Source organism: Melospiza melodia, chromosome 20 (genome assembly GCF_035770615.1).
Source record: "Melospiza melodia melodia isolate bMelMel2 chromosome 20, bMelMel2.pri, whole genome shotgun sequence".
Lineage (NCBI taxonomy): Eukaryota > Metazoa > Chordata > Aves > Passeriformes > Passerellidae > Melospiza > Melospiza melodia.
In genome coordinates, this window is record NC_086213.1 from 11,427,761 (window position 1) to 11,445,642 (window position 17,882).

Genomic DNA, 17,882 nt, shown 5'->3' on the forward strand with positions numbered 1-17,882 from the left:
AAGGGATCCTTAAGGTCATCCAGTTGCAAACCCCTTCCTTGGGCAGGGACACCTTCCTGTAACCCAGGACTTACAGCTCTAAGAGAGCACCTGGTGAGTGAAGAAGTGAATTCTTAGAGAAAACACCCCAAAATTCAGGCTGCTCCTCAAACAAGTGCTTCAAAAATTAAGTGGTGACAGGATGAGAGCAGAAACCACCGGTGTTTCCTGGTCACTTTTCCCTTTGGCACCAGCAAAACATTCCCAGAATTCCAAGAGCAGGAATTTGCTCCTGGATTACGAAACCAACCCTGACCCAGCCAGAGCCAGGGACAGCCCCACATCTCTCACACACACACACATCCAAACCAGGGCAACGCTTCCCACCAAATTCCATAAGATATTAGGCAAAACTAGACATCTTCCCAAAACAAAAATGAAAAGTGCAGCCCTTCCAGTACCGGACAGCGGGGTTGGGTCTCCGGAGCGGAGTCGTCCCGCGGCATTCCCGAGGGGACAGCAGCCCCCAGCCAGGGGAGCACTAGGGGGTGCCTGGACACCACAGGGACACGTTGTGCGTAACTTGTGCGTATCTTACAGCTTGAGTAGTGCACAGGGTCCTACAACAGCTCGGGAATTGCACTGCAGAGTGAGGAGGGAGTGAGGGGGGGAAGCTGCGCAGGCAGTTCAGGCATTGTCGGCTGTTTTGTCGGATTCTTTGTTGGATTCTCTGTTTGGATCCTGCTTCAGTTTGTAATCAGCCAAGGCAGCCTTGATGGCGTCTTCAGCCAGCACTGCAAAGCGAAAAAAAAAAAAAAAAATTTGCATTTTAAGGACAATTCAATGGCTTTTAGGACAAAGCAAATAAAAACAAAAGCAGGCAGCAGTGAGCAAACGACCAGCAGCATAGACTGGCCTTAGGAGTAGAATCTGAATAGAATTCCTAAAATATTGAATTCCTACAATGCTGATTTAATGTAATATAACTTCAGATAATAACAGAATTCAAAATCTGATTGTTTATTATCAGTCTGCTGAGCTACAGGCTCCAAAATATTGAAGTGATCTGATAATTCTTGAATTAACCCTGAAATCTGAACATGTTTTCTCTTAAGGACAAGGTTGTGCAGAAATTGTTTGGAAAACAGCCTTCAGAAGCATCTGTGCTATTTCCAGAGTGTCTGAGATCCAGGGTTTTTACTTACTGGAGCAGTGCAGTTTGACAGGGGGAAGGCAGAGTTCCTTGGCAATATCTGTGTTCTTGATTTTCAGCGCTTCATCAACCTGGAACACAGGCAGAGGTGGTCAAGGGCCCTGCTCTTTGTGTTTGCTAAGAAGGTTTAATGCCCCAGAGCCAGCAGAATCCACAGGAGAGATCCTCTCAGCTGCCCAGGGCAGTGAGGGATGTGGGAATTAAGGAATGTCTGATGACATATCAGTGACACACACTGTCCCCACTTGGCCTGTTTTGAGTCTGTTCATCCTCTATCACAACACTGAGGTGCATTTGCTGTGGGCAGAAATTATCTAAAGGTCCTCTATAATTAAAATTTCTGCCATCAGCCTGGTTTTGCTCATTGCATAAAACACAAAGGAATTTCCTGGTGGAATTGTTCCACGTAGATGTGGCGCTTGAGGATATGATCAGTGGTGGAGCTGCCAGTGCTGGGGGAACGGTTGGACTTGATGTTCTTAGAGGGCTTTCCCAACCTTAATGATTCTCTGATGAGAAAAAGACAATTACTGCCCTACAAGTGAAACCCTGACAGTGCTGCCAGTCACTCCACCAGCACAGAGCAGTGCAGGGACCTCCCTGGAGAGCATTTCCTCCACGATCCCAAAAGAGAACACAGGCACGTGGGAAGCCCTGCAGCCTTCCCGGAGCTCCCTCACCGTTTTCCCTTTGACCCACTCCGTGGCCAGCGAGCTGGAGGCGATGGCTGAGCCGCAGCCGAACGTTTTGAAGCGAGCGTCCACGATCTTGCCGTTCTCATCCACTTCCACCTGCGGGAGCATTTTGGGGACACTTCAGTGCCCATTCTGGGGACACTTCAGTGCCCGGTTCAGCGCGGCCAGGTCCCCCCAGCCGGGCCCGAGGGGAGCGGGACTGGCCCTGCCCCGGGCACAGGGCGGGCATGAGGGAAGGTGAGGGGACACGGGCAGCTTTAAACCTAGCAACAGCGCCGTGTGACCCCACCCAGGTGCCAACGAGTCCCCAAGGTCACCTGCAGCTTCATGACGTCGCCGCAGGCCGGGGCGCCCACCAGGCCGGTGCCCACGTTCTTGGAATTGCGGTCGAGGGAGCCGACATTGCGCGGGTTCTCGTAGTGATCCACCACCTGCCAAGACACGGCGTCAGCGAGGGTCACCCCGCGCTCCCGCGTCCCTCCCCGCGTCACGCTCGCCCCTCACCTTCTTGTGGTAGCCCAGCACAGCCGGGGCCGGCCCGGCCCGGGGCCGCAGCAGCGCCGCCCCCGCCGCCCTCAGCGCCGCCATCTTGACTGAGGGGAGGGGCGCTGTCCGCCTCCCTTTTATAACCTCGGTGTTGGCCACGCCCCCAGGCACGCCCTGACCACGCCCCTTCGGCTCCGGAGCTCGCGTCTCACCCCGGTCATTCGTTGGCGGCGCAGACGGTGTGAGCGCTGGAGGCCGCGCTGCGGCTGAAACGATCAGTAAATAAACAAACGCTGGGAACGCCTTTCGGTCGCGCCAGGGTTTCTATCGCGACAGACGGCGCGCGTGCGGCACGCGGCGCCACACTCAACATGGCGGGCGAACGGCGCCGCGCACGCCACGGACCCTCTCGGAGGCCCCCTGATGGCCACACAGCGGGGTGCCCGCTGCGCTGCCTGCGCCACGGACCGGCAGACAAAGGGTCGCGCCGCGGCCGCACTCGGCGCAGCGCGGCCCCGGTTCGCGGGCGATCGTGGGGCGGGGCGGGCTGAAGATCCCGGTTCTTCCCGCGCGGTTCGGCCGGCAGTGGGGCGGAGCAGCGGGACAGGCGGCGCGGGGGCAGCCGCGGCGGCCGGCGGAGCGCGGCGGGCGGCGAGCGGAGCTGCATAAGATGGCGGCGGCGGGAGCTGAGGCGGCGGCCGAGGAGGAGAAGCGGCTGCCAGAGGGAGACCCCGAGTCGGGCGGCGACTCGGACGATGAGGGCGATTCAGACTCGTCTGGGGACGGCGAGGATGAGGAGAAGGAGAACGAGGCCGAGATCCAGCGGCTGGAGGAGCAGGTGGGCCCGGCGGGTGTGGCGGGAACGGGGATAATCCGTGTCTGCCCCGGCGGTTCGGTGCTGGCACTGGCAGGGTGTGAATTTCCCTGTCAGGGTGTGAATTTCCCTGCTCCTTGTGAGTTTCCTCAAACTCAGGATGTTCATTCATTTTATGCCGTGAATGTTTGGTGTCTGAGATGGAAATTGACCGGCTTGGGATTGTTTTGGAAGGAGGGAAGTCCCCGTAAGCAGTTGGTGTTCATTGAGAAATCTGAGCCGGCTGCCCGCGGGTTTTTATTGCCTTTAAAAAAACTTAAGCATAATTCTATGGTGGGACCGAGGGAGCGGCTGGGGCTGTGTCAGGGATTTTATTAAATCTGAGAAAACTCTGCGTTGTCTGCCTCTGTGATCACACCACGAGAATTGTGTGATTTGTTTTCTGACCTCACTCAACACGACTTCTAAAATGGATTTATTTTTATTTGTTTTAAGCTCTCCATCAATGCTTTTGATTACAACTGTCACTTGGATCTGATCAAGCTGCTCCGGCAGGAGGGAGAGCTGGTGAAGCTCCGCAGAGCTCGGCAGAAGATGAGCGAGCTCTTCCCCCTCACTGAAGGTACGGAACCTCCTCTGCTCTCCACAGGTGCAGGATTTTATTTCAGCAGTGAAATAAAATATTTAGGCCAATTTTCAGCACCCTCAGTCAGGGAATGTGATCCAGAGCTCAGCAAAGTCCTGCTAAAAATTTCATAGGCGGACAGCAAAGAAAATTGCCTCTTGGTGGAAATTGTGGGGACTTGAAGTGGGGATTTCTCTTTTTGCTCATAACTCGGAGGTGATGGAAATATTGCAGCGGCTGTGGGATTTTATTCTTGGAAAGGGATGGCACAGAGTGCTCAGAGAAGCTGTGGCTGCCCCTGGATCCCTGGAACTGTCCAAGGCCAGGCTGGACAGGGCTTGGAGCAGCCTGGGAGAGTGGAAGGTGTCCCTGCCCATGGCAGGAGGTGGAATGGGATGATTTTCAAAGTCCTGAGAAACTCCAACTTCTCCCTTTAGTTGGAACTTCTCCCTTTAGCACCAATGTAGAAGGTCTCTGCCCAACTTTTATTTGAAATTAATTAGAATTTGTGGAGGTTAAAATTCATCTCTTTGCCTTGCTCTCCCTCCTTTAACTCTGTTGTTAAAAACTCACCAAGTGGACATAGGTTATTATTTCTGAATATTAATGATATGTTCTAAATGTTTTCCTTCCAGAAATCTGGCTGGACTGGTTGAAGGATGAGATAAAAATGGCCTCAGAGATCTCTGAGAGAGAGAAGGTTTATGAGCTGTTTGAAAGAGCTGTCAAAGATTACATCTGTAAGTCACCCAAAAATGCTCTAAAACGGGGCCAGATTTGGCTTTGTAGGGAGCTCTCTTGCTTCTGTTTGTAGTGAAGAAGTTGGGGCAAAATTTCAAATTAATTTCTGAAATTGGAATGTGAAGTGATGCAAGGGAAGGATGTGGTGTCTGGTTTCTCTATTCCTCGGGAGCTGCTGCAGGTGTAGCTTAAAATTTTGGGGACAAATCCCTGAGTTCTTTGGGGATTGGGGTAAAGAGCTGGAAAAGCAAAGCCTGAGGAAGTGGAGGGAATATGGAGGTAAATCCCCCTCAAAAGCTGTGTGCAGAATGTCACATCAGTGACAGTACCTGGTGTTGGTGATCCCTCAGGAAGAAGGAATGGAGGTGAAGAAGTGAGGAATTATCCTCTGGATCTGCTGGATTGTATTTGGGGTTTGGAGGCACCTCTGGAATCCAGGGCAGTCCCACCCTGGGGGTCCCTGAATGGAATTTGGTGTTGGTGGGAATGGTGCCAGGCAGCCAGTGCTGTTCTCCCACCTCCCCTTCAGCTGCTTCAGGAGATGCTGATCAGGAGTTTGGAAAGAGGAGGAGGAGGAGCTGCTTTAATCTGAATTATTCCAGAGTGTGACAGCTCTGTGGTCCCAGCTCAGGAAATGGGAATTTGCTGTTCAGGCATCTTGGTGTGGTTTGTGTGGCAGAGGTGACAGCCAGGGCCAGTCCCTGTCAGCAAAACCACAGGAGTGGCACCACTCAGAAGGAAACTGGGGCTGCTGCTGCTGAACCAACAGCATAAACACAATTCCCAAATATTTTAACTTTTTAGGATCAATAAAACATCGCTACGTGTTTTTCTCTTTATATGCAGCACATGAGGCATTTGGGGAAGCAGAGCTGCGTTTCCTCGTTATTATTTTTGAAAAAAAAAAATCAAATCACCTGCTTCTCCTCACCTTGTTTAGGTCCTGAAATTTGGCTGGAATATGCCCAGTATTCCATAGGGGGCATTGGGCAGGAGGGAGGCATCGAGAGGGTCCGGTCCATCTTCGAGCGGGCCCTGACGGCCGTGGGGCTGCACGTCACCAAGGGCACGGCCCTGTGGGAAGCCTACAGGGAGTTTGAGAATGCCATCCTGGAAACAGCACAGGTGAGCCCCTTCCCCTTTGCTCCCACCCCAAAAAAAGCTGTGGTGCAGCTCCTGGAGTCACCTGGAGCTGTCTCCTCTCTGTCGTGTCCCAGTTGTTTCTTCCCAGCTGTAAAAATCAGCCCTGTGCTCCAGGAAAACCATTCTGTGGATTTGGCTGATAAAGTGAAGGATTTGTGTTTCTGTGTTTTTAAATCATCTCGAATCCAGGAGCAAAGTTTGGCTGTGCTGCTGACTGAGGTGCCAAAACCAGCTTTAAATTGAAATGTTCCATTATTAAATAATGTTCTGTGGCTGTTTCTGCACAGAGTCAACCAAGTTTAAATTCCTAGACTGTTCAGCTTTTAACTTACTCATTATTCCACAATTTATGGATGAGGGTATTTTATCCACAGGCTTTTGGATGAGGGTATTTTATCCACAAACTTTTGGATGAGGGTATTTTATCCCTGGAAGGTACAGTTTGGTATCTGCAAAAGTCACTTTTCCAAGATGGCCAGAATGGGAATATTTCCTTATTTTTGATAATTTGCTATATAAGAGATGGAAGTTGAAAGATGTCCCTGCTCATGGTAGCAGTGGGAACTATTTGGTTTTAAAAGGTCAGTAACAGGAGGCTGTTCTTTCATTCCTAACAAAGGAGTAACAGGAGGATGGTCTTTCATTCCCAAGCACAATTAATGCTGGAAGTTTTAGATCCTCTCCCCACTCCCTAGGGATTTACTGAAACCCTCTTTGGCAGCATGATGGGGTTGTGAAATGGCACAGTCACCTGCTGCTTCCTTGTTCTCAGGTGATCATTTCCCTGTGTTTGTGTCAGCTTTCAGTCAGGAATGCTTTTCCCATTCATCCACCTTCCAAAGGCAGCAATTCCCAAGTTTTAGCTTTCCTGACAATGACTGAGATGCAGCTTGGCCCTGTGTGCCCTTCAGGTATCACATATTCACTTGGATCTCAGTTCCCTCAGCTCATAAACAATTCCCTCTCGTGTCCATCAGCTGGGGCTGGAGGATGGAGGATGGATTGAATTTCCCTGGGTTTTTTTTTGCTTGCAGCCAGCTCCTGGCAGCATTCCATCCCCGGAGCAGCAGCAGGTGCTGTGCAGCCAGCTCGAGAAGATCCACACGCTCTTCCGGCGCCAGCTGGGGATCCCTCTGCTGGGTAAGGGCTGCACTGCTGGGACAGGGGCCTGGGGGTGCTCCAGGCATCAGGATTCTCCTGGCACAGCCTCACCAAGTGCAGCTGGAGGTCTTGTGCTCCCTTGGAAGAGGCAGAGATCCCTCCGGGTCAAAAACGTTCTGAGTTGTTGGAACTTGGCTCGCCAGGTTGGGAATTTGAACATCCTCAAAGTGCAAGCAAGGAGCACAAAATGTGACTTAAAAATGAGGAGTTCAGCTGTGATTGCTGCATAAAACCCTTGGTAGGAAGTATCTGGCAGCTGGATTGTTGGAATTCTGCCTTCTCTAGTTCCTGCTTTAAACTCCTCAAGTCCCTTGTCTTGCTCATGGAAAAAATTTAAGCACAGTTCTTTTGACTTCATTTCCATCTAGAAAGAATTTGGGTTCTCTTTTTTCTGATGCCTTGGGGAAAATTTTGCCACTTTGGTTTTCTAATTCCAATTAAGCAGCTTTAATACAACTTGCCTTGAGTTTGTTATAGGACACTGTATGAGATGAAATGTCTGAATCCTTTAAGAATGCAGCAGTGTGGCAGCAAGACCAAAAGAAAATAAAAGTTTAACTATTTGTTCCAAATAAATTATAAATATCATATAAATAAAATAGGAATTTGTCTTAGAACCTAATATAGGTTGAAATCTGAATTTATAGTTTCATAAGTGCATTATTGATGAGATTTCATGTTTTAATAGACATGGAGGCTTCATATGCTGAATATGAGGAGTGGTCAGAAGAGCCCATTCCAGAAACAACAGTAAAGAACTACAAAAAAGCTCTGCAGCAGCTGGAGAAGTGTAAACCCTACGAGGAGGCACTGGTAATGCTGGCACTTACACCTTCCTTCCAGACTAAGAGGGAATTACTTTGGGGGATTTTATTTTTTTTTTTTTTCAAGATTTAGTATTTTTCTAGTCCCCAACTGAGGGACTTTGTTAGCAATGGGAATACTGACAATTATATATTGGGAATACTGGAAATTATGGGGTGCATTGAGTGTGCCACACCACCCTGAGGTGCACATGAGGACTCTGGGTGTGTTTTTGGGTTAAGGGGAATAAACCCAGGATCTGAGTGATTTCAGGCTCACTCAGAGATGTCTGAAAATCAACAGCTGCTGATACAGAGACAAATCTCTTGTGTGAAATCTTGCACAGGAGCTGCTCTGAGGAACAGCTGAACTGTTGGAGTCTTGCTTTGCTGAAGAGTTTGATGTTGTGTCTCCCTGGTTGTTTTCCAGCTGGGTGCTGAAACCCCAAAGCTGGCAGAATACCAAGCTTACATTGATTTTGAAATGAAAGCAGGTGACCCAGCTCGGATTCAGTTGATCTATGAGAGAGCTTTGGCTGAGAACTGCCTTGTCCCAGACCTCTGGGCACGCTACAACCAGTATTTGGTAAGGAAATAAACCCAGGAATGTTTGCAGATTTGTTTTCCTGTCTTTACTTTTGTTTATTTTTAATCTCAGTTCCTGATAAACAGCCACTAAGTTCTACTTCAGTCCTGTCCTTTAATCTGTAAATCTTCCAGAAAACAGATTTTCACCTCACCTTTGGTTTCCTCCTGTTTTTAGGGGTGTGTTTATTCCTCTTGTGAGCATTTCTCACTTTTCTCTGCTCTAGCTGTGTTTTCTCTGCAGAATAACAGGATGTGGGCACTGAAGCAAACCCAGATGTTCAGCCCCTGTTTCCAGGGGGGTTTGTTAGTGCACTTTGAGCTCCAGAGGCAGGACAGAAGGTGGCTGGATTAAGGGATCAGGGCTGACTCCCTGCAGGAGCTTATCCAGGCTCAGTTTTTCCATCATCTCTTTCTCTTCCCAGCTGGACACAGCAGGTTGCAGGTGGAACAACACCTGCACAAATAGGCTGGGTGTGCTTCTTCTTTCTATCCTTGACATTCTAGGAACAGTTGGGAATTCACTCAGTGCCTTTATTACATTTATTTCTTTGGCAGAAAACACCTCAGTGGCCTGGTAGTTCCTTCCTGAGCATATTCTTCCTCATGAAGGCGTTTTTAGGAATACAGAATTTAAAATACCCATCTGAGCTTTTTAAACACAAAATGAAAATGCTGGGTTTTAGGTGTTGGCTCTTTTTGTCTCAGGTGGTCTCTGTGGCTGACAGGAACTTCACTTTTCCTGTGTGATCCTTTCAGGACAGGCAGCTGAAGGTGAAGGAATTGGTTTTATCCGCTCACGACCGCGCTGTCAGGAACTGCCCCTGGACTGTTGGGCTGTGGATTCGGTACCTGCTGGCCATGGAGAGGCACAGGGTTGAGCACAGCATCATTTCTGGTGAGGAAAGAACCAGCAGTTGCAGTTCAGAGCTGCTCTCTGCCCCCAAACAGGCTGGAACAAAAATGGGATTTGCAGGATCTGTTCTCTGCCTGCAGGTCCTGCAAGGGCAAATTTGGTTGAGCAGCTTCACCCCGAGCAAGCAATGAACAGCTTGGAATGAACATTCCTTAATTCAGCTGCCTTTAAATTCACTTCCTAAACCAATTTATTGTGTAGGACTTCTTTTCCTGTCTTCCTAGAAACCAGTGGTGTTTGTGTAGTATTGCTTTGTGCTATCACTGCAGCTTGCTAATTTTGACAGTATATGGAAGTAACTGTTTTTTCCCCATTTTTCTTTCAGAAATGTTTGAAAAAGCTCTGAATGCAGGTTTTATTCAAGCAACAGATTATGTAGAGATCTGGCAGGCCTACCTGGATTACCTGAGGAGAAGAGTGGATTTTACACAAGGTCTGTATGATAAATACAAAATAAATATCTATACTAGTTTCTTTGTACTTCTTGAATGTTACTTTTTTAAAGAAAATTAACAGCATTTTCATTTTTCACAGAAATTAATGTCTGTAAAAAATAGGAATTTGGTTGGTTTGCTATTGCAAAAATGCCCTGCCTTATATTTCTGATAATTTTAAACATTATTCATGTAGTGAGTTTTACTCATTATAAAATCATAAATTTAAGCAATAATAACAACGAGAAATAATAAATTTAATCTCCCTTTGCTACCTAATAAATTAATTGTGGGTATTAAGGAGATGGTTTTATTGGGAAATAAAAATTAAATTATTATTTTAAGGCTGTTCTTTCTTTTTTTTCCCTGCAGACTCCAGTAAGGAGCTGGAGGAGCTGCGCTCTGCGTTTGCACGAGCTGTGGAGTACTTGAAACAAGAAGTAGAAGAAAGTAAGTGAAATCATCTCAAGTAGTGTTTTCTCCTCTTCAAAATCATTTTTTGAGACCAGTTCTCCACACAATATTTGTCTTGTTGTCTTGTTCAAGTATCTTGCACATTTCAGAAGGCTGCAGATAAAGATTTCATCTCCTTGTAGGACCTGTTTAATAAACACTTTTATTTGTGAGAGCCAAGTGCAACAAACAGATCTTGTGTTTCTTCTTAGGGTTCAGTGAAAGTGGAGATCCATCCTGCACCATCATGCAGAACTGGGCAAGAGTTGAGGTGATGTTTCTCTCTGCTGTATTTAAAATTGCTGAACCTGATAAATGCATTTAAAATAAAATGTTATAACATTCCAACCATGGAATTCATTCCTTTCCCAATCCATTTCCCCTCTTCCTAAACGCAAACCAAGTTCTTAGTCTGGGGAATTATTAGGTACATTAATCAAAAACAAAAGGAAGAAATTCAGAAACAGCTCTGTAGTTTATTTTATAATGACCAAAATCAAATGGATGTGGGAGCCAGAACCAAGATTATGGGAGAGGTGGGCAGAGAAGGATTATTCAGTAGTAGGATTGTGTCAGGTGTTTATTTTGACCCCTGTAAGGCTCAGATGTGTCTTGCTGGATCTGTCTGCAGCATCTGTGGGGTGTTTTTGGTTTGAAATTCATGATGTTGAACAAATAATCCTGAAGGATATTTTGGGTGCTCCCTTGCAGGCCCGCTTGTGTAACAACATGCAGAAAGCCAGGGAGCTCTGGGACAACATCATGACTAAAGGAAATGCCAAATATGCCAACATGTGGCTGGAATATTACAACCTGGAAAGGTAAGAATTCAGTTTTTAGCTTTCTCATCTGTGGGAGAAAACAGTTTAGAATAAATGTGTTTTGTTTGTGTTTACAAAACACCTTTGAGCTTCTTGAGGCAGCTCTGCTGTGGCTCCCAGGAGTGTCCCAGCAGCTGGGGAAGGAGGGGCAATGTTTGCATGGCTGGAATTGTGTGTGGTTTGTCCCCTCAGTGTGTGTCCCCTCCTGCAGGGCCCATGGGGACACCCAGCACTGCAGGAAGGCTCTGCACAGGGCAGTGCAGTGCACCAGTGACTACCCCGAGCACGTCTGCGAGGTGCTGCTCACCCTGGAGAGGATAGAAGGTACCTGGGCACTGCCAGGGTGTGACAGGCAGGGGGTAATTAATTAACAGAAGGTAACTCAGTGACTGGCAGAAGGTAATTAATTACTGCATCTCTTAGCCTGGTTAGGCAGAGGTGGCACACAGGCTTTTGATCCCGTGTTTTGTGCTCTGCTGAAGTCTCACTTTTCACTGCTGTCAAATCCACAGACAGCTCTTTTCTTCCTTGCTTTTCTGAAATCACTGGATTTTTCCATGCCTTTTTGGAGTCTTGCATTATTAATGAGAGGTTTCTGCTCTGCTTGGCTCTTGGTTTTTTTTTTTTTTTTTTTTTTTTTTTTTTTTTTTTTTTTTTTTTTTTTTTTTTACCTTGTAGGCTAGTTGTTATAATTAGAATTTTCATGTGGAATGTTAAATATGAACAGCAAGTGCCATGAACTCAGTGACTCTTATTTTTCCAGAATTGTATCTTTTAATTATGAGGAAGCTAAATAAAAGGCTTTTTAAAATTTATTTTAATTTTATCCTTTAGGAACACTGGAAGACTGGGATGCAGCTGTTCAGAAAACTGAGAACAGATTGGCTCGAGTGAATGAACAAAGAGCAAAGGTCAGAACTTTCTGTGAGCTACCAAAGCATTTTATACCCCTAAATTAAATCCATGCTACTCTGAATGTCACATTTTTAATGTGGCTTCCCCCCAGATAAACCTGACATGCCTTCAAGCCCTAGAACTATTGATTTTTACTTTAAAACTATGATTAGCAACCTCTTGCTGCTTTTTATCTTTGTCCTTTTGCCTCTTGGCTGGCCACAAGAGTGATGTGCCCTGCAGGAAAGCTGTGAGAGCAAAGAATTGGGATGAGATTTAAATGATGTCCCTGGTAGTGCTGGGCTTAGGAGACAACCCTCTGGGCTCGGTGCTCTGGAAAATGCTCTGCAATCTGCAGCCAGTGGGAGAAAAAAAGAAATAAATCTTCTGTGTTTTAGGCTGCTGAGAAAGAAGCTGCTCTGGCAAAGCAGGAGGAGGAGAGAGATGAGCAGAGAAAGCAAGCAAGGGCAGAGAAGAAAGCTTCCAAAAAAGCCAAAAAAACCAGAGCTGGGGACAAGCGCAAAGCAGACGAGGATGACGAGGGTGAATGGGGACAAGAAGAAGGTAAAAATTAAATTAAATTGAAACTTCAGGGCTTTTGTGGTAGAGGGAGCTGAGGAATTGCCAGCACTGGTGTCTTTCCAGGGCTGCTTTCTCCTGGGAAGTGTTCAGTGTGGGAGTGAAATGCAAACAAGGCTAAATGGTTTTATACCAAGAGAAAAACAGGTTTATAGAACTTCCAGAATTTTCTTGGGGTTTCTTATTTTGGATATTGTGATTTTTGGTTTTTTCTTCCTTAATTTTCCTTTAAAGTAATTTTTTCTGACTCATCCTATGATACTGAGCCATGTGTCTAAATTGGGTTATTCAGAATTGTAGCAGCTTCTTGGAGGTGGGAACAGAACACTTTAATAGGTTGTTTCCCCTGGGATTTTTGTGAGCTTTTAGATTTCTTTTTTTTTTTTTTTTTTTTTTTTTAAATAAAGCACCATTAGACAAAGAAAAGAACATGAATCAGCGACTGTCAGTTATGACTGGCTGAAAAAAGGAACAAATATTCCAGTTGCTTTCATCTAAAGCATGTCTTGGTGAAATAATCTGTTGTTATTTGTTCTTTAAAACCTGAGATAGTTTTTTTTTTTTTGTGGTGTCTTTTAAGACGTGTCATTGTATTTTTGCTTCCATGTGCCATTTCCAAGCTCCACAGTGGGAATGGAGGGCAGAGGAGTTTCAGCGGGGAAGGAAATGGGGGAGTGGGGGGAAAGGAGGATAGAGTGAGGTGTTCCTGTAGTTAAATTTTGTAAAAATGGTTTTTCAGGTCATATATCTCCTGAAGAGAGAGGCCAAGTAGGAATTTATGATAGGATTTGTTTTATTTTTAGGGTTGTGCTTTGCTTTGGGGGGTTTGGCAGTTGTGTCTAACCCATCTCCTTATTATGGGGTGTTAGGGTTGGTTGTAGTGGCTGTTGCAGGGTGTGGTTGGGGGTTTCTTTTGTGTCTTTGGTGCTTGTTATGGTTTATTTAGGGGGATGTTGGTAGTGTTTGTTTATTCAGTGTTGTTGGTGGTGAATCCTTATCCTGAGGCTTGGGGTAGCTGGGGGGTTGTTGGTTATGGTCTTGGGATTTTCTCACAAAGGATTTTCTAACAATTCCATCAATCAGAGCTGCCCAGCAAGAGGCACAGGGCAGAGGGTGATGGAGTGCTCCCTGAAGAGGACATGGAAGTGGACACTGGGCTCTTTGGGAGGAGTGAGAAGCCTGATGGCCCCGCAGCCCCGAAGGAAAAGGCGTCCACCAGCCGCAAGGACGTCCCCAAAGTGCTCCACGACAGCAGCAAGGACAAAGTCACTGTGTTTGTCAGCAACCTCTCCTACACCATGGCAGAGCCCGAAGCCAAGCTGAGGGAGCTCTTTGGGAGCTGTGGGGAGGTCGTGGAGGTCCGAGCAGTGTTCAACAACAAGGGCACCTTCCGGGGCTACTGCTACGTGCAGTTCAGGGAGGAGGAGGCGGCTCGGCAGGCCCTGGGCTTGGACCGCACGGCCGTGGAGGGCAGGCCCATGTTTGTGTCCCCTTGTGTTGACAAGAACAAGAATCCTGACTTTAAGGTAAAAGTTTTGGTGGTTCCTGTTGGACGGTGGGTGTGGGGAAGGGAGTTGGTGGAATCCGTTGCGTCAAATCAATTAATGTTGTACTTTAAACTCTTTTTTGGGGACTTTCTGCATCTTGTTACTCTGCCAGACACCTGGATTGACATAATTTACTCAAGATTTGCAGAAATGTGCTGATGTGAGCAGTTTCGTGGTGGGACCTACCCAGGTTCAACCTCTGAAGAGCTTTCTTGGTCAGCATTTGTTACCCAATCCCCTGGCTGGGGATGTTCTGTACCAGAACTCAGTTGTGTAATCAGGAGATTTCTGCATTCTGGAGTTCGTGCACAGAAAAATTCAATGTTCCCATAGTGATAGCTGAGTAAGAAGGCAATATTATAAATACATTATTATAGGAATTGGGCTCTGATCCTTCTGGATCCCTTCCAGCTCATGATATTCTGTGATCTCAGTGTCTTTCCTCATTGGGAAAGGGTTTAGTAGCATTTAGTTGCAAGTCCTTGGTGTTTATATACAAATATCTTCCAAAACACCACTTTGCTGCTGCTTTGAGGCAGTTTTGGATCCCAAAAACAGGAACTACTTTTGGGGTGTGGAATTGAAATCCTTGGAATTTCTGGCTGGTTTTTGAACCGACATCCATTTTGTTCCTCCAGGTGTTCAGGTACAGCACTACCCTGGAGAAACATAAACTCTTTATATCTGGTTTGCCATTTTCCTGCACTAAGGAGGAGCTGGAGGAGGTGTGTAAAGCCCATGGGAATGTGAAGGACATTCGACTGGTCACCAACAGAGCTGGCAAACCCAAGGTAGGCATCCTTAACACACTCCTGGATTTAAGGAGTCCTTCAAAAAGAAGCTTGTCATGGAGTCTGGAGACAAAATTTGGGTTTGTTAAGTTGCCAGTGTGGTGTTGTATTAATACTTGTGGAAGAGCTTGGATTTATACAGCCCAGTGTGCCTTTGTGCAGAAAACCAAAAGGAATTTTTCCAAAATACTTCTTAAATTGCCTGAGAAAAATGGGATGGAGGGGGAATTGTTTAGAGCACTTTCAGTACTGTAAAAACAGGCAACTCAGTAAAAGATTAGTTTTTAAATAACTGGCTAAATGGGCTTTACCTGGTGCAACCAATTCCCATCCTCCTTTCTTCATTTTCCTGAGGCTTTTGTTCCTAACATCTGCTGCAGGAAGGGATTTGCCAGTGAGAAATGATCCCCCTCTCTGACAAGGCTCATTATTTCCATCCCTGAATAAATGACTCCTTGTTAAATAAGGGATTCTGAACCAACTGCTGCTCTGCCAAAATTCTACCTGACACCTGGGCTGTGTCTCTGTGGTGGGTCCTGTCCACAGGGACATCCTGGGAATGGTGTTCATGGATTTAAATTGAATTTTCTTGCCCTCAATTTCCTTGCCTGTTGTGTGCACACCTTGTAATGAGTGCTCTTGGGAACCCCAACTCTTATTCTGAGCTTAGTTTGAGCAGGGATTGTGTGTAAACCACAAATGAATGTATCTTGGGAAAGTTATGTAAAACCTGAAGCCTCTCCTGTGAAACTGGATAATCCAAAAAGTGCAGCTTAAGGCTTTGAATGTCATTTAAAAGAGTAACAGCAGGGAGAGGTGATGCCCTTCTCTGTGTGAGCCTGCCATGGTACTTCATTATATTTATTTAATAGCATTTTTAGAGTGGTTCTTTGCTTTTTTAATACTTTGTCTATACATGAGGGCATCAGGAGTGAGAGACCAGAAACACAGGTTGTAAGGAGAGTGATGATTGGAGTGAGCCATGTTGAGTTTCCCTCATTTACAAATTCCCCATCAGCTGTTACAGAAGAACTAAAACCTCATGTAGGTTTTTCATCTTCTTAATTTAGGGCCTGGCTTATGTGGAATACGAGAATGAAGCCCAGGCCTCTCAGGCTGTGCTCAAGATGGATGGGCTGACAGTGAAGGACCACGTCATCAAGGTGATGATCAGCAACCCCCCTCTGCGGAAGCTTCCGGAACGGCCCGACCCCAGCAAGGCCTCCCTGGCACTACCACGGCAGATCTATGGAGCGTGAGTGAGGGAGGGAAATGCTGGAAAAGGAAAGGAAATGCTGTGTTTCTTTATGTGCTGAAGTTGAGGAATCTCAGCTGGAATACGATGGTTTAGAAAAAGGAGAGGGATTTTTTGTGTGGGCAAGGGAGAAGGGGTTCCTGCAAGAGGGCAGGGTTAGGTGAGATATTGAGAGGGAATCCCTGTGAGGGTGAGGGAGATCCTGGCATAGGTTGCCCAGAGAAGCTGTGGCTGCCCCTGGATCCCTGGAAGTGTCCAAGGCTGGGTTGGATTGGACTGGAGCAGTTTGGATAGTGGAAGGTGTTCCTGTCCATGGCAAGGGTAGGACTGGGTGGTCTTCAAAGCTTCTTCAAGCCCACATCAGTGTAGGACTCTGTGAATCTGAAAGAACGTTTAAAAGGTACTGCACCATAAAAAACGGGTTGTTGGATTGATGAGGGAAAGATTTTTCCTCTTTACCCACAGAAACAGCTCTGTAGCAACAGGAGGATGAGGCACTGGCCATCCCCTTGGATCTGTTCTTGGCACTGATCCCTGATAACCTCTCCCTCTGGAGAAGCAGCCATTGTTCCCAGTGAACATTAAAGCTGCTTCTTCATCTTTTAGTGTTCCTTTTAGTATGGGATGAGCCCCTGTGGATAAACAGAGCTTCAGCCCTGGGGACTGTGGGGCAGTTGTTGTCTGCCAGAACTCAGGGATGCTTCGAAGACACCCATGGAAAGCTTTATCCCTGAAACAAATGACAGGAGTGACATTGAAATGTGCATTCCTCATAGCAAACAAGTCCTTGTTGTTCCCCCAAGCTAAAAGAGTGTTTTTAATGGGAATTTTTTCCCTTCCAGGCGAGGGAAGGGCAGGACACAGCTCTCCATGATGCCACGGGCGCTGCAGCGTCAGAGCAACCCCGTGGCCAAGGCTGAGAATGGGATGGTCCAGAACTCACCAGCAGCGTCCTCTGAGCCCCCTGCAGAGCCTAAAAAGATGTCCAATGCTGATTTTGCCAAGATGCTTCTGAAGAAGTGAGCGAGGAGTGTGCACTCAGCGGGTCTGGTCCAATGTGAAATGCCTTTCTGGAAGCCATGTTGTGTCCTTAAGCTTTGCAAGGAGAGAATGCCCATCCCAAAATCCCGTGTAAATACTGGACTGCTGCATTCCTCGGGATCAGTGGAGGATGGCACAAATCCAGGTGGTGGTTTTTGGTTTTTTTGTTGTTTTGTTTTTTTTCCTCTAAGAGCAAAGAGTTACACTTTTGTTCTGTTGAAATGGCGTTAATGTGATCCCTCATATTGAGGGTAACGAGGGGGGAAATGTTTCCTGCACAGCTCGGATGCCACATGGAGTTTCTTGGAGTACTTTCCAACAATTTTCTCTTTCATTAACGAATGAGATGCCATGGGAGGACCTCAGCAAGCTCCACTGGTCAGCTCAGATTGGGATTGCAGACATTCTCTCTGCCAACAGCCCCATTCTTCACCCAAACCCACGCACGCAGGGACTGTCGTCTCCTTCCATGCAGAATCCAACAGCAGATGCTCCAACTTCACCACAATGGCCTCTTTTAGTATTGGGAGAGTTTCTATACATATGTGTGTATATGTAGATACACAGATATACATATATATGTATCCAGTTCCTGTTCTGTTCCAGTTGCCCTGTTTTTTATATGGTGTATTTGTAAAGGACATAGAGATGATTCTTTTTAAGTGTCAGGAGCTGATCCTTAGGTGGTAATTTCTGTTTCCCATGAAGCTGGACGTGCTGTTGCTGAGGACCAGGTTTTTTGGTTGTTTTTTTTTTTTTTTGGTTGTTTTATCTAGCTAGCTCATGTCTTTTTGCAGGTGGTTTCTGTATGGTTTTGTACAACTGTGAAGTGCAAGCTGACGTTTCTCGGTTTATTAAACTCAAGTTCTCAAAGGTTTTCTATAAATACTGTTGCTTTTGTTTAAA

At 46.5% G+C, this 17,882-nt stretch overlaps 2 protein-coding genes across 2 annotated transcripts; one reads left to right on the forward strand and one right to left on the reverse strand.

Annotated features, from left to right (window-relative positions):
* Positions 1–359: 359 nt before the first annotated feature.
* On the reverse strand, positions 360–2,496 carry ISCU (iron-sulfur cluster assembly enzyme). The gene is made up of 5 exons (XM_063172899.1): positions 2,392–2,496; positions 2,205–2,318; positions 1,873–1,983; positions 1,185–1,263; positions 360–773 (listed from the first exon to the last, which is right to left on the reverse strand). Exons 1-5 carry the CDS (start codon positions 2,473–2,475, stop codon positions 667–669), a joined length of 495 nt encoding a protein of 164 aa, XP_063028969.1. The 5' UTR covers positions 2,476–2,496; the 3' UTR covers positions 360–666.
* A 531-nt stretch (positions 2,497–3,027) lies between these two features.
* On the forward strand, positions 3,028–17,862 carry SART3 (spliceosome associated factor 3, U4/U6 recycling protein). Its single transcript, XM_063172900.1, has 19 exons — positions 3,028–3,211; positions 3,683–3,809; positions 4,448–4,552; positions 5,494–5,678; positions 6,731–6,836; positions 7,546–7,670; positions 8,091–8,246; positions 9,005–9,143; positions 9,487–9,594; positions 9,968–10,045; positions 10,261–10,319; positions 10,760–10,869; positions 11,081–11,193; positions 11,704–11,780; positions 12,162–12,327; positions 13,426–13,868; positions 14,528–14,680; positions 15,751–15,935; positions 16,778–17,862. Exons 1-19 carry the CDS (start codon positions 3,044–3,046, stop codon positions 16,956–16,958), a joined length of 2,784 nt encoding a protein of 927 aa, XP_063028970.1. The 5' UTR covers positions 3,028–3,043; the 3' UTR covers positions 16,959–17,862.
* The last annotated feature ends 20 nt before the right edge of the window (positions 17,863–17,882 follow it).

Bases quoted from the DNA above. Each gene is read 5' to 3' on its own strand.
- ISCU (XM_063172899.1), bottom strand. From the start codon at position 2,475: ATGGCGGCGCTGAGGGCGGCGGGGGCGGCGCTGCTGCGGCCCCGGGCC. The intron at 1,984-2,204 runs GTGACCTTGGGG...ATGCTCCCGCAG, and splicing joins GCGACGTCATGAAGCTGCAG to GTGGAAGTGGATGAGAACGG. The intron at 774-1,184 runs GTAAGTAAAAAC...TTCGCTTTGCAG, and splicing joins TGTCAAACTGCACTGCTCCA to TGCTGGCTGAAGACGCCATC.
- SART3 (XM_063172900.1), top strand. From the start codon at position 3,044: ATGGCGGCGGCGGGAGCTGAGGCGGCGGCCGAGGAGGAGAAGCGGCTG. The intron at 5,679-6,730 runs GTGAGCCCCTTC...TTTTGCTTGCAG, and splicing joins CCATCCTGGAAACAGCACAG to CCAGCTCCTGGCAGCATTCC. The intron at 9,144-9,486 runs GTGAGGAAAGAA...TTTTTCTTTCAG, and splicing joins TGAGCACAGCATCATTTCTG to AAATGTTTGAAAAAGCTCTG.